This window comes from Oncorhynchus tshawytscha, linkage group LG03 (assembly GCF_018296145.1).
Source record: "Oncorhynchus tshawytscha isolate Ot180627B linkage group LG03, Otsh_v2.0, whole genome shotgun sequence".
In the NCBI taxonomy this organism is placed as follows: Eukaryota; Metazoa; Chordata; class Actinopteri; order Salmoniformes; family Salmonidae; genus Oncorhynchus; species Oncorhynchus tshawytscha.
This window is the reverse complement of record NC_056431.1, coordinates 67,988,598-68,012,271: the sequence shown is the minus strand read 5'-3', so window position 1 is coordinate 68,012,271 and position 23,674 is coordinate 67,988,598. Positions and strand designations below refer to the sequence as shown.

The 23,674-nt window shown below is 43.7% G+C and overlaps 1 protein-coding gene across 1 annotated transcript in view; it reads right to left on the bottom strand.

The window, feature by feature from the left end:
• Positions 1 to 15,918, bottom strand: part of LOC112242142 (alpha-1,3-mannosyl-glycoprotein 4-beta-N-acetylglucosaminyltransferase A-like) — a 79,079-nt gene extending 63,161 nt beyond the window's left edge. Inside the window, exon 1 of the mRNA XM_024410111.2 lies at positions 15,377 to 15,918. Coding sequence (XP_024265879.2) covers positions 15,377 to 15,470 — 94 coding nt within the window. The 5' untranslated portion in view covers positions 15,471 to 15,918. The remainder of the gene's footprint in view (positions 1 to 15,376) is intronic.
• Positions 15,919 to 23,674: the final 7,756 nt, after the last annotated feature.

Genomic DNA, 23,674 nt, shown 5'->3' with positions numbered 1-23,674 from the left:
GAATATCACCTGTTACGCAGCAAGAGGCTGCATGCTCCTCAAACAGTGGTTGACGCATGGAGTGAAATAACCACAGTAACCTACCCAGCATGATTGAAAAACAACTCAGCAGGAAAGTGGCCTCCAATCACTATTAGAGTGCATATGGACGACATGTCTTTTTACCCCTATTCCTGCCCCTGTTCCTGCCCCGGTTCCTTACCCGGTTCCTGCCCCTGTTCCTGCCCCTGTTCCTGCCCCTGTTCCTGCCCCGGTTCCTTCCCATTTCATAACGGGCCATTCTAAATCAAAACAAATTGTACATATTAGTAAAGACAAGATTAAATTGAGAATAATCTGATGAGTGAAAATAAGATCACTTGATGAGAGAACAGTGTATGGAGCCTGAGGCAAGGAACAGAACGCCAGCTTTATTTGTGACTTTCTCAAATCATCAATATCCTTTAGTCGCATCATGCAGCCGATATGTTTTGATTTCTAAGACATTCTAAGGTTTGTATCATTCACAACTATAGCTGCCAAATAACTCTGAATCTAACATATAGGACCTGTTTCAAATGATCACTTTTACACTCAACATGCCACTTCAAATGCACACTTGCTCTGAAATGGGAAAAATATTGATATTTTATTGAGCTAAGTTCAATATCAGTGCCTTCTGTAACTATTGGGACTCTGTTCTCCAGCACTTTGGATTTGAAATGATATAAATGACTATGACGTTAAAGTGCAGACTGTCCGCTTTAATTTGAGTGTATTATCATCCGTACCGGGTGAACGTTTAGAAATGAAAGCACTTTTTGTACATGTCGTATCTTTGGTCCCGTCTCCTTCACTCCTCTGTGCACCTTCCAATTTACACCAGAGATCTGTGTATAATGATGAGATGCACGTCTCCGCCCAAATAATGGGAGTCGTTGTCCCAAAGTCAGGAAGGCAGGTGACACGCTTAGATCCAAAATAAACCCATAGAAACACATTGGGCTTATTTTGGACAGATTTAAATGAGAGTGAAACCTCTCACTTCACCTCTTCCTCTATGGTTTAAACACACACAAATCCCCTCCACCTGCCTCTCACACCAACAAAGTTGAGAGATCACATGTTCTTCTCTGACAAACGGTTTCAACTCGCTATTTGCATTTGAGCTTCGGTCCAACAGAATCGGTCATATGGACACTAAAACACATTGAGACATTATTTTACTGTAATAGAGAAGTCAACGTGTCTAACAATACCCTTTTTATGTCTCAACTCTCAAAATGACCGCAAAGTTGACTACTAAAACGAGAGTATAAATGTAGATTGATTCTGTAAAATGCTCAGTTTGTCGGGCTCGGCATTTTTTTATTTTTTTTTATTTCACCTTTATTTAACCAGGTAGGCAAGTTGAGAACAAGTTCTCATTTACAATTGCGACCTGGCCAAGATAAAGCAAAGCAGTTCGACACAGAGTTACACATGGAGTAAAACAGACATACAGTCAATAATACAGTATAAACAAGTCTATATACAATGTGAGCAAATGAGGTGAGAAGGGAGGTAAAGGCAAAAAAAGGCCATGGTGGCAAAGTAAATACAATATAGCAAGTAAAACACTGGAATGGTAGATTTGCAATGGAAGAATGTGCAAAGTAGAAATAAAAATAATGGGGTGCAAAGGAGCAAAATAAATTAATTAATTAAATACAGTAGGGAAAGAGGTAGTTGTTTGGGCTAAATTATAGGTGGGCTATGTACAGGTGCAGTAATCTGTCAGCTGCTCTGACAGTTGGTGCTTAAAGCTAGTGAGGGAGATAAGTGTTTCCAGTTTCAGAGATTTTTGTAGTTCGTTCCAGTCATTGGCAGCAGAGAACTGGAAGGAGAGGCGGCCAAAGAAAGAATTGGTTTTGGGGGTGACTAGAGAGATATACCTGCTGGAGCGTGTGCTACAGGTGGGAGATGCTATGGTGACCAGCGAGCTGAGATAAGGGGGACTTTACCTAGCAGGGTCTTGTAGATGACATGGAGCCAGTGGGTTTGGCGACGAGTATGAAGCGAGGGCCAGCCAATGAGAGCGTACAGGTCGCAATGGTGGGTAGTATATGGGGCTTTGGTGACAAAACGGATTGCACTGTGATAGACTGCATCCAATTTGTTGAGTAGGGTATTGGAGGCTATTTTGTAAATGACATCGCCAAAGTCGAGGATTGGTAGGATGGTCGGTTTTACAAGGGTATGTTTGGCAGCATGAGTGAAGGATGCTTTGTTGTGAAATAGGAAGCCAATTCTAGATTTAACTTTGGATTGGAGATGTTTGATATGGGTCTGGAAGGAGAGTTTACAGTCTAACCAGACACCTAAGTATTTGTAGTTGTCCACGTATTCTAAGTCAGAGCCGTCCAGCATTGAAGCTTGCCTGGAGGGTTGTTAACACAGTGTCCAAAGAAGGGCCAGAAGTATACAGAATGGTGTCGTCTGCGTAGAGGTGGATCAGAGACTCACCAGCAGCAAGAGCGACCTCATTGATGTATACAGAGAAGAGAGTCGGTCCAAGAATTGAACCCTGTGGCACCCCCATAGAGACTGCCAGAGGTCCGGACAGCAGACCCACCGATTTGACACACTGAACTCTATCAGAGAAGTAGTTGGTGAACCAGGCGAGGCAATCATTTGAGAAACCAAGGCTGTCGAGTCTGCCGATGAGGATGTGGTGATTGACAGAGTCGAAAGCCTTGGTCAGATCAATGAATAGGCGTTGGCGTACCACTAGCAGCATTTTAACCAAAGACCGTTATACTAGCTGTCTAGTCTGCGTTTTATGAATGTGCAATAAGCATAAAACATAATTATAAGGAATTGGCAACTCGTTCTCATTCTGAGAAATAAGGTAGGCCACTTGGTTTAAACATCTGAACCAAGTGGACAGGCTAACATGCTTTTCAAACAGTTGGAGACAGACAGAAGGGCATGTTCATAACAACTCAACTGTTCAACCTTGTCATCTTGCAAATAGAGCCAAGTTGGCTAAACTTGAAATATTAAGATTAGCTGGCTAATCACTAGAACGTGGGCTTGAGAGATTGTTGAAGAGACCGGTGTTAATTTTATATAGCCTAATACCTGCTACAAGAAGTTAACTATTATTAGTGAATGTGCATTACGCATGGTTCTAGATAAATTTGTAACAAAAAAGGTCATTTTCATAGACTTGAAAGCCAGATCATTGATTATTGCAAATAAAAAAAGCAGGTTAATCTATTTAGATAAATAATTAAATGATTAGTGGGTCTTATGGTTGTGGAAGTCTTCTATTCAGCCTCGGTATAACTTCACAAGCCCTGAATTCATTAGACTATTGCTGACTGATTGAAATGCAGTGTATGGCCTGGTGCATAGCCAGATAACAGACAGTAGACCAACTCACATTCTGTTCTTCTGAAATACATTTTCTTCACATCATGTGTCTTTAGACCTGCCGGAAATAAATATTGGATTTATTGTGATGGTTTATGTTACATTTATTAGATCGTTTTTTTATGTAGAAGTTCCAAAGGCACCAGCTTGTTTGATGGAGGGATGGAGATGCTAAATGTGTTTCTATTAATTAACGGTCAGAAGACCAGCAGTCTTCTGCATGACAATAACCAGATGACAACATTTCATGACTGCCACCGCCCTGGTCAAGGCAGGTCCATAATTCTAACATTGTAAGAACAGACAGACACAGACAGACAGACAGACACTGAAGTTTGGCAGAGCGACAGACAGACACACAGACAGACAGACAGACAGACAGACAGACAGACAGACAGACAGACAGACAGGACACTGAAGTTTGGCAGAGCGACAGACAGACACACAGACACACAGACAGACAGACAGACAGACAGACAGACAGACAGACAGACAGACAGACAGACAGACAGGACAGGACACTGAAGTTTGGCAGACAGACAGACAGACAGACAGACAGACAGACAGACAGACAGACAGACAGACAGACAGACAGACAGACAGACAGACAGACAGAGACAGACAGACAGACAGAGCGACAGACAGACAGACAGACAGACAGGACACTGAAGTTTGGCAGAGCGACAGCAGTAGGAACCATGTCGACATTTCAGTCAAGCAACAGCCTTAAAGAAAATAGGTTGTGTGTGAATGGTATGTGTGGTCCGTAGCGGACAAGAACAACCATAAGACTGTGTGACAATGGTCCTGTTTTCCTCCCTAATCAGGATTGTGAATGTGGGGGCGGATGAGAACGGGAGAAGGGATGAATGAGAAGTAGTGTGCAGCAGACGAAGACACTCAGCCTGGGAAGAGGAAGGAGAAAGTGTCCCGTTAGTTAACTGACTTAATGGAGGACAGACTGTAGAAGCCTGTTCCTGTTCATTATGAGGTAGACCATCATCTGGGCTAGAGTGTGTGTGTTAGGCCTGCCACAATTACTGTATAACCCACGAGTATGGATGGACAACATGGAGTTACTGTATAACCCACGAGTATGGATGGACAACATGGAGTTACTGTATAACCCACGAGTATGGATGGACAACATGGAGTTACTGTATAACCCACGAGTATGGATGGACAACATGGAGTTACTGTATAACCCACGAGTATGGATGGACAACATGGAGTTACTGCCATAACACATATAATATATTTACACATACATACATACATATAATATATATATATATATATTTTTTTTTAAATGCAATTCGAGCGGTGACTGCGATCATTTAGCTGGCCAATTACAGTCATCCAAAATTCCATGATCGTCACAGCCCTCGTGTTTGTGTACTGTGTGTGTGTACGTACTGTGTACTGTGTGTGTGTGTGTACGTACTGTGTCCTGTGTGTGTGCACGTACTGTGTACTGTGTGTGAGTACGTACTGTGTACTGTGTGTGAGCACGTACTGTGTGTGTGCACGTACTGTGTACTGTGTCCTGTGTGTGTGCACGTACTGTGTACTGTGTGTGAGTGTACTGTGTACTGTGTGTGTGTATGTGTATGTGCACGTACTGTGTGTATGTGCACGTACTGTGTACTGTGTGTGTATGTACTGTGTGTGTACGTACTGTGTACTGTGTGTGTGTACGTACTGTGTACTGTGTACTGTGTACTGTGTGTGTGTACGTACTGTGTACTGTGTGTGTGTACTGTGTACTGTGTGTGTGTGTGTGTACGTACTGTGTACTGTGTGTGTGTACGTACTGTGTACTGTGTGTGTGTGTGCACGTACTGTGTACGGTGTGTGTGCTGTGTGTGTACATACTGTGTACTGTGTGTGTGTGCACATACTGTGTACTGTGTGTGTGTGTGCTGTGTGTGTACCCTTATCCTGAAGAGCAGGGCACAAACACTTCACCAGAGTTTCCGGGCGAAGGGTTTTGTCAGCACTCTCTCCCTCCACCTCTTCCCCCCTTGGCTCCTCTCCCTCCCTTCTATAATCTGGGCCCTTGGCTTCGCCTCTCTCTGTCTTTCTCTCCCTTTGGCCCCATTAGAAGCATCTGGCTGAGAGAGTCCCTATCTCTCAGCGTCAGAAAATATCACCACACAACCCATAGCAACACACACACAGCACATCGCAACACAAAGACCACAAAACAGATATATACAGGCTTTTCCTATCTCCATCCCTCTCTCGCTCTCATTCTGTCTCCCTCTCTCTACGGGCATCAGAATTCCCCTCCGTTATCTTCAGAGTCAGTAGCATTCGTTTGTCATAATAACACCTTTCTCCAGCTATTTTGGGACCATTGTGTTTGCAATGAACTGACAAAGGAACGACAGACCAGAGCTGAGAGGAGAAACATGCCCACGGACGGAAAGAGAGAAAATGGAAGGAAGTGTTAGAGGAGAGGAGGTAGAACTGGAGCGAGGGATTTATTTCAACTTATTTGAACTTTGTACCTTTTTAACCTCAACTGTGCTGATTAGCCTAATAGTAATGTCTCCTTCCATTACACTGTTTACTGAAAGCAGCCAACTCTCACCGCAGATATCAGCACTTAGATTTCTGTTCCCATTGAGCAGTTGTTGTTCCATAGGTTCTGCACTGACCTCCATTAGCAAGGTCTCGTCGATAGAGAGTAGCACACCGCTGGGGAGTAAACTTCTGTCGGATATCTTGCTGCCCTACATTCCGAGATCTCACAAATTGAGAAGTGCACATTCTTCTGGGTCATTCAGTAGGCTGCTTGACCATTTAGAAAGCTGATTCTCAGAGCCATTATTCAGAGTCATGTGACGAGATGGGAGTGGCAATAAATTGATATGTTGGATTATTCAATAATGCGAAAACAACTGTTTCGCAATTATGACACACACAAAATCAACTGTTACACACAAACACACTCAAGTCTCTTAAATGCAGAGCCACCTTACACAATCCAAGAAACATAGGTCTAAAGCCACAGAGACAGACACAGTTAGCATCTAGGCATATCCACACCATTCTCACAGTGTTCTCTGCATGCCCACTAACACTGAGCTTTCAAATACTTCACTTTCAGAGTGACTCACTGCCTGAGGCTAAGCAGACTAAACACCCACACGGAAAGGAGAATTAAAGAAAGTAGGACCAAGGGTGAAAGAGAGGGGGGACGATGAAATATACTGGATAAAGAAAGGGGAGAGAGATGACGATCAGAGACGCCGAGAGAGATGACGATCAGAGACGCTGAGAGCGATGACGATCAGAGACCCCGACAGAGATGGCGATCAGAGACCCCGAGAGAGATGGCGATCAGAGACCCCGATGACGATCAGAGACCCCGATGGCGATCAGAGACCCCGAGAGAGATGGCGATCAGAGACCCCGAGAGAGATGGCGATCAGAGACCCCGAGAGAGATGACGACCAGAGACCCGAGAGAGATGACGACCAGAGACCCCGATGACGATCAGAGACCCCGATGACGATCAGAGACCCGATGACGATCAGAGACCCCGATGACGATCAGAGACCCCGAGAGAGATGACGATCAGAGACCCCGAGAGAGATGGCGATCAGAGACCCCGAGAGAGATGACGACCAGAGACCCCGAGAGAGATAACCCAGAGACCCCGAGAGAGATGACGACCAGAGACCCCGATGACGATCAGAGACCCGATGACGATCAGAGACCCCGAGAGATGACGACCAGAGACCCCGAGAGAGATGACGATCAGGGACCCCGAGAGAGATGACGATCAGGGACCCCGAGAGAGATGACGATCAGGGACCCCGAGAGAGATCAGGGACCCCGAGAGAGATGGCGATCAGGGACTCCGAGAGAGATGGCGATCAGAGACCCCGAGAGAGATGGCGATCAGAGACCCCGAGAGAGATGGCGATCAGAGACCCCGAGAGAGATGGCGATCAGGGACTCCGAGAGAGATGGCGATCAGAGACCCCGAGAGAGATGGCGATCAGAGACCCCGAGAGAGATGGCGATCAGAGACCCCGAGAGAGATGGCGATCAGAGACCCTGAGAGAGATGACGAGAAAGACAAGCAAAAGAGGGCAAGAATAGGGAAAGAAAGAAGAAAGTGAGAAAGACGATACAACAGAAAGAGGGATATAGAGAGAGAAAGACAGGGGATTGGTTGTGAGAGGAAGTGATGAATTGTAAAACAAGCTCTTTAGGCTTAATCAGTGTTTATCTAATCTAATGTATACCAGGGAGAGACGCAAGCTATGGTACAGCCAATCAGTGTTTATCTAACCTAATTTATACCAGGGAGAGACAAGATCAGTAACATCCCAGGGAGGGAGCGGTGTCCGGGAGGCTAAACAACACTTGGCTATCCTGCCCAGACAGCACACTGGTCTGAATGTGAGAAACACAAGAGACACTTATCCATAGCCAGCACAACTCTGCTTAGCTATGGAGTCTGACTGACGGTTGGTCCAGGGGGAGCAGCCAATGTGTGTCTATGAATACAAAGTATTGTGCCACACTACGCTGCTCTGTAACTCGCCCTGGATGACATTTGGGAAGGTGTCCGTCTGTCTGTGCTCCTCCTCCTAACGAAGACACAAACAGAACCCTAAAACCACACATGCACAAGGCTATGTGTAAACAACACTAAAACCACACATGCACAAGGCTGGGTGCTTGAGTGGAGGAAGAATGCATGCAGTTCCATTTGGCAAATCTGACCATAAAACTATCCTGCTGATTCCTGCTTACATGCAAACACTCGAAACAGGAAGTACCAGTGTCGAGCTCAATACAGAAGTGGTCCGATGAAGCGGACGCTATGCTAAAGTAATGTTTTGCTAGCATAGACTGGAATATGTTCCGGGATTCATCCGATGACAATGAGCAGTTTACCACATCAGTCACCGGCTTCCTTAATAAATGCATCGATGACGTTGTACCCAAAGTGACCGTACATATCCTAACCAGAAGCCATGGATTACAGGCAACATCCACATCAGGCTAAAGGCTAGAGCTGCCGCTTTCAAGGAGGGGGACACTAACCCGGACGTTTATAATAAATCATGCTATGCCATCCGACAAACCAATAAACAAGCAAAGCGACAACACAGGACTAAGACCGACTCTAACTACACCGGTTCTGACGCTCGTCGGCTGTGGCAGGGCTTGCCAACTATGACAGATTAAAGGGAAGCCCAGCCGCGAGCTGCCCAATGACACAAGCCTACCAGATGAACTGAGAGCCTTTTATGCTCGCTTCGAGGCAGGCAACACTGAATCATGCATGAGAACACCAGCTGTTCCGGACGACTGCATGATCACGCTCTCCGTGCTGATGTGAGTAAGACCTTTAAACAGGAAAACATTCACAAGGCCGCAGAACCAGACATATTACCTGGGTGTGTACTCAAGAGCATGCGTTGACCAGCTGGCAAGCATCTTCACTGACATTTTCAACCTCTCCCTGACCCAGTCTGTAATACCTACATGTTTCAAGCAGACCACCATAGTCCCTGTACCCAAGAATGCCAAAGTAACCTGTCTAAATTACTATCTCCCCATAGCACTCACATCAAAACCATTATCCCAGACACCCTGGACCCACTCCAATTTGCATACTGGCCCAACAGATCCACAGATGATGCAATCTCTATTGCACTCCACACTGCCCTTTCCCACCTGGACAAAAGGAACACCTACAGTGGGGCAAACAAGTATTTAGTCAGCCACCAATTGTGCAAGTTCTCCCACTTAAAAAGATGAGAGAGGCCTGTAATTTTCATCATAGGTACACTTCAACTATGACAGACAAAATGAGAAAAAAAATCCAGAAAATCACATTGTAGGATTTTAAATTAATTTATTTGCAAATTATGGTGGAAAATAAGTATTTGGTTAATAACAAAAGTTTATCTCAATACTTTGTTATATACCCTTTGTTGGCAATGACAGAGGTCAAACGTTTTCTGTAAGTCTTCAAAAGGTTTTCACACACTGTTGCTGGTATTTTGGCTCATTCCTCCATGCAGATCTCCTCTAGAGCAGTGATGTTTTGGGGCTGTTGCTGGGCAACACAGACTTTCAACTCCCTCCAAAGATTTTCTATGGGGTTAAGATCTGGAGACTGGCTAGGCCACTCCAGGACCTTGAAATACTTCTTACGAAGCCACTCCTTCGTTGCTCGGGCGGTGTGTTTGGGATCATTGTCATGCTGAAAGACCCAGCCACGTTTCATCTTCAATGCCCTTGCTGATGGAATGAGGTTTTCACTCAAAATCTCACTATACATGGCCCCATTCATTCTTTCCTTTACACGGATCAGTCGTCCTGGTCCCTTTGCAGAAAAACAGCCCCAAAGCATGATGTATCCACCCCCATGCTTCACAGTAGGTATGGTGTTCTTTGGATGCAACTCAGCATTCATTATCCTCCAAACACGATGAGTTGAGTTTTTACCAAAAGGTTCGATTTTGGTTTCATCTGACCATATGACATTCTCCCAATCTTCCACTGGAAGGTGGTTCCACACTAGGTCCCCCCGTGTGGTTCTGGGATTTTTGCTCACCGTTCTTGTGATCATTTTGACCTCACGGGGTGAGATCTTGCGTGGAGCCACAGATCGAGGGAGATTATCAGTGGTCTTGTATGTCTTCCATTTCCTAATAATTTCTCCCACAGTTGATTTCTTCAAACCAAGCTGCTTACCTATTGCAGATTTAGTCTTCCCAGCCTGGTGCAGGTCTACAATTTAGTTTCTGGTGTCCTTTGACAGCTCTTTGGTCTTGGCCATAGTGGAGTTTGGAGTGTGACTGTTTGAGGTTGTGGACAGGTGTCTTTTATACTGATAACAAGTTCAAACAGGTGCCATTAATACAGGTAACGAGTGGAGGACAGGAGCCTCTTATAGAAGAAGTTACAGGTCTGTGAGAGCCAGAAATCTTGCTTGTTTGTAGGTGACCAAATACTTATTTTCCACCATAATTTGCAAATAAATTCATTAAAAATCCTACAATGTTATTTTCTGGATATTTTTTTTCTAATTTTGTCTGTCATAGTTGAAGTGTACCTATGATGAAAATTACAGGCCTCTCTCATCTTTTTAAGTGGGAGAACTTGAACAATTGGTGGCTGACTAAATACTTTTTTGCCCCACTGTATATGAGAATTCTGTTCATTGACTTCAGCTCAGGGTTCAACACCGTGTGCCCTCAAAGCTCATCACTAAGGACCCTGGGACTGAACACTTCCATCTGAAACTGTATCCTGAACTTCTTGACGAGACCCCCCCAGGTGGTGAGGGTAAGCAACAACACATCCGCCACGCTGACCCTCCTGTACTCCCTGTTCACCCACGACTGCGATCTGCGCACGACTCCAACACCATCATTAAGTTTCCCGACAACACGAATGTGGTAGGCATGATAACTGACAATGATGAGACAGCCTATATTGAGGAGGTAAGAGACCTGGCAGTGTGATGCCAGGATAACCTCTCCCTCAATGACAGCAAGACAAAGGAGTTGATCATGGACTACAGGAAACAGAGGGCTGAGCATGCCCCCATTCACATAGACAGGGCTGAAGTGGAGTGGGTTGAGCGCTTCAAGTTCGTAGGTCCACATTACTAAGGATCTATCATAGTCCAAACACACCAACACAGTCATGAAGAGGCCACAACAACGCCTCTTCCCCCTCAGGAGGCTGAAAAGATTTGGAATGGGGCCCTCAGATCCTCAGTCAGTTCTACAGCTCTACCATTGAGAGCATCTCGACTAGCTGCATCACCGCTTGGAATGGCAACTGCTTGGCATACAACAGTTTACACCCAAAAACAATTTAATCAATTTTAGAATAAGGCTGTAACAAAATGTGGAAATGGTCAAGGGGTATGAATACTTTCCGAAAGCCAAGTTATCATTGCTCATTGTGCATCTATTACAACACATTTTACTTTTCTATTATTTCTCTATTTTCTTTCTCTCTGCATTGTTGGGAAGGGCCTGTAAGTAAGCATTTCACTTTTAGTCCACATCTGTTGTTTACGAAACATGTGACAAATACATTTGAGTTTCACAATCCTTCCTCCAGTTTTAGGAATTAACGATGACAGACATGTTATATCATGCAGTGCATGATCGAGGCCTATTCCTGGGTGTCTCTCGTTCTCTTTTCCTTATTTTAATTTGTGAGGATTTCTGATTTCAGTATGTGTGTGGCAGGGTTTCCGTTAGGGTTGGGGTTGGGGTTTTGGCCAATAAAAAATGAAAAGCCTATAAATAAAACTGTTGACCGGCGAAAAAAATATCTTTGCAAAACAAGGCTTTTTATTAATTGATGGAAATACCAGTCAATGGAAAAACATTTGACCGTCATGCTCACCGGTCTATAGGTACATTTGCATAATTTTGTGGAATTAAAATTCTCATCTGTGTATTTCCATCAGTCATGTATTTTATTTATCCAACACAATTAATACACAAGCGCACAGCTTACAGAGCCTATTTTGAGCGGGATTTATCCTGTAGCTCCACAGCAGGTTGCTGCTGAAGTAAAACGTGCTTTTAGAAGCCAATTTATTGCACAACAATTCTAAATGCAATCAGCTATTAAAAACAGTTTTGGTGCAAGATTAAAAAGAGCTACTATTTTTATTTATCAACTGGTAATTGAAGCAAGCCTGTCATTCAACATTCAAGTGCAGGCAACAGGCTCTCAGCGCGTCACCTACAACTTTACAATGTGAGCTGGAGGCTGTACTCATTCTGAGAATATACTTAAAAATTGATGAAACCTTGAATGTTTTATTTCATGTTATGAGGCAGGTCTTACCTTACTTCGAAGTAGCCTATAGGCTTATTCCAACATTGGACACGTAGAGGCAATTAAATAGGCGGCTTGTGAGTTAAGTTTGGAGAAGCTTATAATTTATCCTACCATTTCTACTGTCTGAGTTACAGTTGATTTTAATATGAGTATTTTCGTGGAACAGTTTAATTTCAATAATAATGTTTTAGTTTCTCAAAAGCATTGTTACATGGTTAATCATAACAATCTGAATTAAAATGATAAAAACCTAAAAGTTGAAAGTCAACTAATGTGAGATCACCAGCCTCTGCCTTATGGACACATTGATACACTGTGATTCATTGGCGGTGTAATGGGAATTTGTATGTTTGTGCTTATAACTCATTTCTGTGTTCATGCAAGTGGCTGACTGTACAAATCACCTATCAGTAGCTGCAATTTGGCAGTACGCCCAGATGTTGTTTTGAGAACAAGAAAGATATTTCAGTTTCAAGGTCTCAGCTTAGAGAGGAGAAGCCTCGTGAGGTTTTGGTCTGTCACATGTTACGAACCAGTATTGGTCAGTCACATGAATTAAACAAAATGGTAATGATTCATTAATTATGCTAAATCATGCAAATAACATGTCTGTGTTTAGCCGTATAAGAACACTGCTGAGTCTGCCCAGAGAAAGCTCCTGATTGACATGTGTACTATGGTGCATTGAGTTGGTTGGAACCTCTCCAGCACGCTGACAATACACACTCCCTCAACATTATCAGGACAGGGAAACCAGACACATGCTCGGGCGCACACGCTCCCTCAACATTATCAGGACAGAGAAACCAGACATGCTCGGGCGCACACGCTCCCTCAACATTATCAGGACAGAGAAACCAGACATGCTCGGGCGCACACGCTCCCTCAACATTATCAGGACAGAGAAACCAGACATGCTCGGGCGCACACGCTCCCTCAACATTATCAGGACAGAGAAACCAGACATGCTCATTGCTCCCTCAACATTATCAGGACAGCAAACCAGACATGCTACGCTTTTTTTTTTTTTTACTTTTTTTTTTTTTTATTTTTTTACAAATCTCGTAAATTATGGTTATGAAATAAACCAAAACTTGTTTCTCACAAATGTAGCAGGTCGTGAACTCTGCAAATGTTTCCACTCCAAGATTTTGAACGGTAAATTACTGTAATTAATACTAGGGCTGTTGTGGCGGTCATATTGACTGGTGGTCATATTGACTGCAGTCAAATTCCATGTGACCGTTGAGTCATGGTAATCTCCTTTTATGCACTCTGGGCATGCCTTTGTAGTGCCCAACTTGCTAACAAAAATCAGGTCCTAATGGCCTGGTCCTCAGGGTTCTATTGTCCCTCTAACCCAGGGGTGGGCAATTCCAGTCAACAGGGGGCCTGATTGGTGTCACAGTTTTGCCCCAGCCTCAGCTAACACACCCGACTCCAATAATCACCTAGTCATGATCTTCAGTTTAGAATACAATTTGATTAATCAGCTGTGTTTGCTAGGGATGGAGAAAAAAATTAGGAGAAAAAAAACTCAGGCCCCTGAGGACTGGAGTTTCCCACCCCTGGTCTAACCACTGACATCAATGGAAATACAATAGAAAACCACATCAAAACACTTATCATAACAGTATACCTATCATATTTTTTAAACTCACCTCACTGTGATGATCAATTTGAAGAAAGTTCAACAGCAGGTTGAAACAGTGTAAAACATGGTTGTTGTAGATGTTGTTTCAAAGCCTAACGCAACGAAATGGACAGCGCTACAGTTAGCCTACAATTACTGAATTTGTATTGGATTTTCAATAACCAAGTAATAGGGTATTTTTTCTATTGTCATAACTGAGTGGCATTCCCTTCGGCTACACAGAATATCTCGCCACCAGGCAAGGAACACAGAGCGCATGCTTTTTGTGCTACTTTCTCAAATCATCAATAGCCTTTAGTTGCACCATGCAGCCCAGTGGTTAGAGTGTTGGGCCAGCGAGTAACCGAAAGGTTGCTGGATGGAATCCCTGAGGTTGCTGGATGGAATCCCTGAGGTTGCTGGATAGAATCCCTGAGCTGACAAGGTAAAAAAAAATTATGTTGTTCTGCCCCTGAACAAGGAAGTTAACCCACTGTTTCCTGGTAGGTCATCAATGTAAATAAGAATTTGTTAACTGATTTGCCTAGTTAAATAAAGGTAAAATAAACAGCCTAATCATAAGCCTTGGCTTAGAATTGATCTAAGGCCACAATTATTTACACTGCAAATAACAAACCACAGAAAGGAGCCAGATGTCTGACAGGATGTATAAATGAAGCATCCTTTTAGAAAATTTCACTTAGCACCAAATATAGTTCAATGCGAAAAGATTGAAGAAAGAAACAGGATGAAAAAGAAAATCCAGTTGGTTTCTTATCAACAAACTAGGACTACATTTTTAGTGCACAAGTGTGTGTAAATGTTATTCTAATCGATAAATAGACGGGTCGAACTGGGGAATTATTGACTGTCGATTTACTGTCAAAATACACGAGCAAGAGGATCGATCTTGTACTCGGCTCGCTAGTTGGTTGGGTTGCATGAAAAACTCAACAGCTGTGGATTTGCATAGCTTTACTGTATCTGGCTTCGATACCTGCTATCATCCGACATCCGGATGATATGATTCTTACGGAAAGCCATGTCCAACTGTGACAGTGTAGGGCTGGTTGCCATATTATAACCCTTACACATAATAGCCCCCTTCTATGTAGCCGTCTGTGTCAGTATCCTAACATCCAGGTTTGAAGATTAAGCTTCATAGCCAGCCAACAACACAACTCATATTTAGAGTGTCTTGTCTGTCACTGCATTAAGTCCATCATAGCTCAGTTGGTAAAGCATGGCCAATGTAACGCCAGGGTCGTGGGACCGATTCCCAGGACAACCCATATGTAAAATGTAATCGTCTGCTAAATGGCATAGCTAGCTATATAGTTAGAAAATGTGTTCCTAGCGGTTAGCTTGCTGTCCATCAACCAGTCATTGCAAATAGCTGTCAAAACCGTTAGCTGGCTAGCCAACTGTAAATGATTGAATGACAGAAATCGAGTGGTAGCACACCATAGCTGCTGACAACCGAGTTTGCTTACTTACCTTTGCCATTTTGCCAGGATGTGTACCAAGACAGGCTGAGAAACGACGTGAAGAAAATGATCGCAGTCGCAACCGTTCCATTTCTGAGCCTCATCTCATTTCAGCGATTCTCTCCACGAAGCGTGGGGACCTGAGGGAGCCGTGCCTCTCGCCCTCGTCCTCTGGGGTTGTCAGTCCAGGCGGAGGCGCGTGATTACGGTTGCCCAACTCGGGTAGTACCGGGGGGACGTTGGAAGGAAGCGAGGAGGTTTGAGAAGCTAGCTAACTGGAAAGGGGAATGGACGTCTCTCTGTCCCTGTCTGCCGTGACGAGTCCTCAGCGTCGTTTCCGTGAGTGACTGATGATCTCTCGCTCTGTGGTTGGTGATGATCTCTCCTCTCGCTCTGTGGTTGATGATGATCTCTCCTCTCGCTCTGTGGTTGATGATGATCTCTCCTCTCGCTCTGTGGTTGATGATGATTTCTCCCTAGCTCTGTGGTTGATGATGATCTCTCTCGCTCTGTGGTTGGTGATGATCTCTCCTCTCGCTCTGTGGTTGGTGATGATCTCTCCTCTCGCTCTGTGGTTGATGATGATCTCTCCTCTCGCTCTGTGGTTGGTGATGATCTCTCCTCTCGCTCTGTGGTTGATGATGATGATGATGATCTCTCCTCTCGCTCTGTGGTTGATGATGATCTCTCCTCTCGCTCTGTGGTTGATGATGATCTCTCCTCTCGCTCTGTGGTTGATGATGATCTCTCCTCTCGCTCTGTGGTTGATGATGATCTCTCCTCTCCTGTGGTTGATGATGATCTCGCTCTGTGGTTGATGATGATGATCTCTCCTCTCGCTCTGTGGTTGGTGATGATCTCTCCTCTGTGGTTGATGATGATTTCGCTCTGTGGTTGGTGATGATCTCTCCTCTCGCTCTGTGGTTGATCTCTCCTCTCGTGATGATCTCTCCTCTCGCTCTGTGGTTGATGATGATCTCTCCTCTCGCTCTGTGGTTGATGATGATCTCTCCTCTCGCTCTGTGGTTGATGATGATCTCTCCTCTCGCTCTGTGGTTGATGATGATCTCTCCTCTCGCTCTGTGGTTGATGATGATCTCTCCTCTCGCTCTGTGGTTGATGATGATCTCTCCTCTCGCTCTGTGGTTGATGATGATCTCTCCTCTCGCTCTGTGGTTGATGATGATCTCTCCTCTCGCTCTGTGGTTGATGATGATCTCTCCTCTCGCTCTGTGGTTGATGATGATCTCTCCCTCGCTCTCTCGCTCGAGGGTGGTAAAATCACGAGGCAGCTCTTCCTTTTTTAAATGTGAGCATGGTCGGGCGATGCGATTATTCCCCTCCACTCACTGCATAAAGTGATCAGGATAACTGAAAGATCCTGAACAGAAGTGTTGACACGGCTCCTTAATCTTCTGCACTCGGATGATTCTGGGGATGGCAAGAGCAAACCGAATCAACTAGTTTGACAAGAAGCGAACATCTGCATGAACTAGATATTTATTTTCAGCTGATCAAAGTTGGCAAGCAGCAACCACTGACGTGCTGATGGAAGTCATAAGGTAGCAAAACAAGTAACTAGCTAGTTGACACATTCAGCAGATGGAGGATAGTCTTTGCTGGGAACCAGCCCAAACCCAAGATGTGGATGTGCTTCTTCATAGACCTTAGTTTAGCTAGTTATCATATCCCCTCGCAAGATAAGGTTAAAGAGATTCATTAACATATTTAACTACACTAGTGGCTGGCAGGCTACATATAGCGAGCTTCACAGTTGGATACCTGTCTTCTGATTAGACTCCCACGCTGGCTGCTTAGCTAGCTAGCTATACTGCTGCACAGCACACACACAGCAGGCTCGCTCGCGATGTGTTCCATTCTCCTCTTCAGCATAAAATTATCTAGTTTGACAGCAGTTTCCGACCCTACTGTTATGCTTGTTTACACTGAGCTGCACTTGGGTCAGAACGCAATCATGGAAAACGTACCACAATGCAGGGGTTGGGTCTTTGCATGTAAAAAAATATATGTGTCCAATTAGCTTGTAGACCAATCAGGATCTGAATATGACTGTACATTGCATAATAATGTAACATATTCATACATTTTGAATGTAGATATTACACATTGATTACAGTATAATATAATGTCACTGTGATTCACCGAGACCTATGCTATGATGCTGGTGAAGTTGTCTTGCACACCTACTGCAGGAGGCAGACGCACTTCCCCAAGCTCTGGGACAGTGATGATCAGAAAAAAAGCTAGCTAGCTGATGGATTCAAACAATGTTCTCCCACAAAAAAAACATAGCAAAACAACATCTATATAGCTAGGTGTCATCTGAAATACCCCTAATTTATAAGACAGTTTTTGTATTTGGTTGATGATGGTCGGAACCGGTCAAGCTACACTAGCCATATGAAGCTAGCTAGCTGCTTATAATGTTAGCTTGGGGAAACAGTGATAGGTAGCTGGCTATCCTGATAGTTTGTTATCTAGCTAGCTAGTTAATTTCATAAATTGAAGTTTGACTTCAGTAGAACAACCACTGGTTGCCTAGCTAATAGTTAATCACATGGATTTTTTGTTGTTGTTGCAGTTTGAAGCTACCAAGCTGAAGCTAGCTAGCTAGCTACCCCAGAAGTTGCTAATAACATTTGTATCAAAGATATTTGTGACTGTCATACTGCAAACCGAAGTCAACGTAGTAGGGAGACAGCCTACCTCAAGTTTCCAAACTGTCATTAATGTTGACAAAATGCTTGATTATTACTCTGTATTTTAACTAACTAGGAGGAATCAGGTGCAACTGCTTGGGATGTGGCTGGCAGGCAGAAGCATCAGGATCACCATTCTTTCTCCCTACATCTGCGATGGTTTAGAATGCTAAAATGTTTGATCCTGCTCCTTCCAATGCTCATTCAGACGTTTTTCCATTCGGTCTAACAAATAATGGCTTACCAACAAGGTATTGTAAACACGTTGTGGCCGATGTTTCTGCTTGTTTGCAGACTTTAATTTGTTTTTGTTTTTTACAGCTTTGACAGTGCTACTGACTGTAGTGGTGGCGCTTGGCTTGCGCATGCAATTCAGCACACACAACATTCTATAATAGAATGTTATTAGCAATGGCTACTGCTAACTAGCATGAGTACAAAAAGGGCAGTTTTCCGGCAAAACTTGCAGTATTTCAATCTTCTTGATGTATCAGTGTGGATAAAGGTAACATTTGGAGTACAGTGGCAAATCCCATTTAGCAATGAGTACTTGGGAGGCCGGCGTCCCTCCACAGAGGCCGTGCGGTAACTTTAAAAAATATATAAAAATCCTCATACAGCCCCCTCACCCTTCACCTGCCCAGTCGGAGCCAAGACACTTTTTCAGCATCAAGTCAAATAGAATCAAATGTATTTATAAAGCCCTTCTTACATCCACTGATATCTCAAAGTGCTGTACAGAAACCCAGCCTAAAACCCCAAACAGCAAGTAATGCAGGTGTAGAAGCACGGTCAGTGGCATGCCTACACCGTCGCCAACATTTAAAAAAAAAAAAAAAAAAAAAAAAAGTATTTGATTTTGATTATTTATGGTACATTGGATGCCATCTCCATTGGGAAAGGTGCTGCAAATGATTGTGTTTGCAAAATATCAGATAACGAGGGCCAGTCCTGTTCACCTGGATCCACTGGTGACGGCAAATCAAATCAAATCAAATTTTATTTGTCACATACACATGGTTAGCAGATGTTAATGCGAGTGTAGCGAAATGCTTGTGCTTCTAGTTCCGACAATGCAGTAATAACGAACAAGTAATCTAACTAACAATTCCAAAAAAACTACTGTCTTATACACAGTGTAAGGGGATAAAGAATATGTACATAAGGATATATGAATGAGTGATGGTACAGAGCAGCATAGGCAAGATACAGTAGATGATATTGAGTACAGTATATACATATGAGATGAGTATGTAAACCAAGTGGCATAGTTAAAGTGGCTAGTGATACATGTATTACATAAGGATGCAGTAGATGATATAGAGTACAGTATCTACGTATGCATATGAGATGAACAATGTAGGGTAAGTAACATTATATAAGGTAGCATTGTTTAAAGTGGCTAGTGATATATTTACATCATTTCCCATCAATTCCCATTATTAAAGTGGCTGGAGTAGAGTCAGTGTCATTGACAGTGTGTTGGCAGTAGCCACTCAATGTTAGTGGTGGCTGTTTAACAGTCTGATGGCCTTGAGATAGAAGCTGTTTTTCAGTCTCTCGGTCCCAGCTTTGATGCACCTGTACTGACCTCGCCTTCTGGATGACAGCGGGGTGAACAGGCAGTGGCTCGGGTGGTTGATGTCCTTGATGATCTTTATGGCCTTCCTGTAGCATCGGGTGGTGTAGGTGTCCTGGAGGGCAGGTAGTTTGCCCCCGGTGATGCGTTGTGCAGACCTCACTACCCTCTGGAGAGCCTTACGGTTGAGGGCGGTGCAGTTGCCATACCAGGCGGTGATACAGCCCGCCAGGATGCTCTCGATTGTGCATCTGTAGAAGTTTGTGAGTGCTTTTGGTGACAAGCCGAATTTATTCAGCCTCCTGAGGTTGAAGAGGCGCTGCTGCGCCTTCCTCACGATGCTGTCTGTGTGAGTGGACCAATTCAGTTTGTCTGTGATGTGTATGCCGAGGAACTTAAAACTTGCTACCCTCTCCACTACTGTTCCATCGATGTGGATGGGGGTGTTCCCTCTGCTGTTTCCTGAAGTCCACAATCATCTCCTTAGTTTTGTTGACGTTGAGTGTGAGGTTATTTTCCTGACACCACACTCCGAGGGCCCTCACCTCCTCCCTGTAGGCCGTCTCGTCGTTGTTGGTAATCAAGCCTACCACTGTTGTGTCGTCCGCAAACTTGATGATTGAGTTGGAGGCGTGCATGGCCACACAGTCGTGGGTGAACAGGGAGTACAGGAGAGGGCTCAGAACGCACCCTTGTGGGGCCCCAGTGTTGAGGATCAGCGGGGAGGAGATGTTGTTGCCTACCCTCACCACCTGGGGGCGGCCCGTCAGGAAGTCCAGAACCCAGTTGCACAGGGCGGGGTCGAGACCCAGGGTCTCGAGCTTGATGACGAGCTTGGAGGGTACTATGGTGTTGAATGCCGAGCTGTAGTTGATGAACAGCATTCTCACATAGGTATTCCTCTTGTCCAGATGGGTTAGGGCAGTGTGCAGTGTGGTTGAGATTGCATCGTCTGTGGACCTATTTGGGCGGTAAGCAAATTGGAGTGGGTCTAGGGTGTCAGGTAGGGTGGAGGTGATATGGTCCTTGACTAGTCTCTCAAAGCACTTCATGATGACGGATGTGAGTTCCAAATCAAATGTTATTGCTATGTACTTTCAGGCTTCTCACAGTGCAACGGGAACAAAAGTGACAGTAATCAAATAAGTAACAGAGGAAAGCAATCAAATTAGTGACATTGTAACTGTATAACATACTAATATGAAAATAATAAATAAACAAAATCAGGTACAACAGGAAGCAGATAAAATAAAATAAATCTTTATTTATTATTGCCTATAGGGATATAGTAGGCTATGGACATTGTTAGCCCATGTGCATAGTAAGTGGAATAAGTAGAACAGGTGCAGCATATCAATCATATGAAAGTGTATACATTAGTAGTACAGTAAGGGGACATAACTATTGCATTGGTCCGGTAGACAAAACGGATTTCAGTGTGTACAGAATATGAATAGCTGTTAAGTGTGTGGTAGAGTGCAGTAGTCAGCCCAGGGTTCAGCTGTTGGAATAGTCTTGTGGTTTGGTGGGGTAGAAGCAGGCTTTGAGACAGGTTGTCTGAGACTTTAGCAAGTAACGTTAACTAGTTAGGCAATCTAGCATTATTGTCCTCATTGACGTTAACATTACACAAGTAAAACTACTCACAAATGAAGAAAAGCAGTAATGTTAGTTACTTGAGAAAACTAACTTTGTATTCCAATCTGGTACATAAAACAGAATAAAAACTAGGTTTAACTTGATTTTTTTTTAAATATATAAAAACACCAGCTAAGCTTTCTAGCTATCTATTGTTTCCTGCAAATGAGCCACTCCATGCATGATTCAAAATCCAGGCTAGTGAATTGGTTCTCCATCTATCTATAACCGACTGAATGGGTGATGCTAGTGTGTTATTGTTCCGTATTTCCAAACGTTTAGTGGTGTAAAATAATCATAATTTTGTTCCAAAAGCCTGTGGAATTTCTTTGGTTTGTAAACTCGATAGAAGATGGTAACAAATAACTTCCTGTTGAGGCTTTTCGGCTTCTTCTGTGGTGTTTAAGAGGTACGTAGTGATCAACACTTTTCTTCAAGTGGGTACAGCTGTTTCGAGAGGGACATTTATTGTTAGAAAGGAATCATTTGTATTGCCTCAATTATATAGTATGTTAAATCAATGGCACAAATGTAGACTATTTTGGGCCATAGTCAATATATCATTAATCTACTTAAACTAAATAACTAGGTGTAACACAGCTGCAAAAGCAGCCTGCCAATGTAACAGATGTGAAACGGCTAGCTTAGTTAGCGGTGGTTTGCGCTAAATAGCGGTTCAATCGGTGACGTCACTTGCTCTGAGACCTTGAAGTAGTAGTTCCCCTTGCAGAGGGTAACGGCCGCGGCTTTTGTGGAGCGATGGGTAACGATGCTTCGTGGGTGACTGTTGTTGATGTGTGCGGAGGGTCCCTGGTTCGCGCCTGGGTATGGGCGAGGGGACGGTCTAAAGTTATACTGTTACACTAAGGGCTTATGATAGGAGGCTCCCCGCCAGAGATGCAAATCTGGCCCCAGATTCACAAAACACTTCTTACGCATAAACTTAAGAAGCGTGTTAAGAAAAATAATAAGCTCATAAGATAGTTCATGAGTGCAATTTTTCTCAAGAATGTTTTATGAATCTGGGCCCAGGTCTTGAACTTTGCCATTTGCCCGCTTGCAGTAGGAATTTATAGCCTTGGGCATAAAGGCAAATAGCAAGCGGGAGCACATTTTTTGCTATCTGGGATTCCATTTCTGCATTGAGGTATGTTTTCTGACCCATACCTCAAGCCAGCTCCATTGTGTCATAATGTAACCATGATTGCATTCTCACCCCAGCGCAGCTCAGTGTAAATAAGCATAAGGTAGAATCGGAACCTGTTGGCTAGTTATCTAATTACTTGATACCTGTAACGTAAATTACAGTACAACCATTAAAAACTACAACAGCATCAAAGTAACAGTATAGATCCGTCCCTCTCCTCGCCCCAACCTGGGCTCCTCTGCACACATCAACCACAGTCACTCACGAAGCATCGTTACCCATCGCGCCACAAAAGCCACGGCCCTTGCAGAGCAAGGGGAATCACTACTTCAAGGTCTCAGAGCGAGTGACGTCACCGATCGAAGCGCTATTAGCTAGCCATTTCACATAGGTTACTCACACACCTGCGCAGTGCAGAATTTATGGGATGCTCGAGCTAGTAAAACACACACCACTCTTTAAAAAATGTTTTATTCAACCTTTATTTGACTAGGCAAGTCAGTTAAGAACAAATTCTTATTTGCAATGACGGCCTACCCCGGCCAAACCCTAACCCGGGCGACGCTGGGCCAATTGTGCACCGCCCAATGGGACTCCCAATTAGGGTTGAAAAAGGGTCGGAAACTTTCCGGTAAATTTCCTGAATTATTAAGTTAAGCCCTGCAATTTGGGGAATTTTGCTTAAATACTTCAAAAAAATGTAGCTTAACAGTGAACCTTTTTTTGTGGGATACACAAGGCAATTATAGGTCTTGTGGCATATTTTGGTTAAACCCTCTGCATGCACAGTGCATTCTTTCATCACATGTAAATCGGATTCTCAAGATCTTGCACACTAATGAGATGCTATTGAGTCCACACTACTACACTGTCTGAGCCAACGACTACATCCTCTCTGGTAAGTTCTGATTACAATTCTGGGTGGGGTGAATCTATTTTACATGACATACATGATTTTTTGTTAACTAGTAAATAGCAGCCTACAGCAAAGTGTGTTTAAATCATTTATAACTTGTTAACAATTTCTGCTAGTTAGTTTTTGCTGCCATGTGGGTTTCAGCTTGCTTGAGCCTGCTAACTGAGGAGTGATAATTCACCTGTTTACATACATGTATAATTTTAAAACATTTATCTTACAAAGGAGTTGTTTAATCTAACTGCTTAACTATTTATCTGTACATGGAATTGTATTTGGGATTTTTAAAAATATATATAATCTTTACA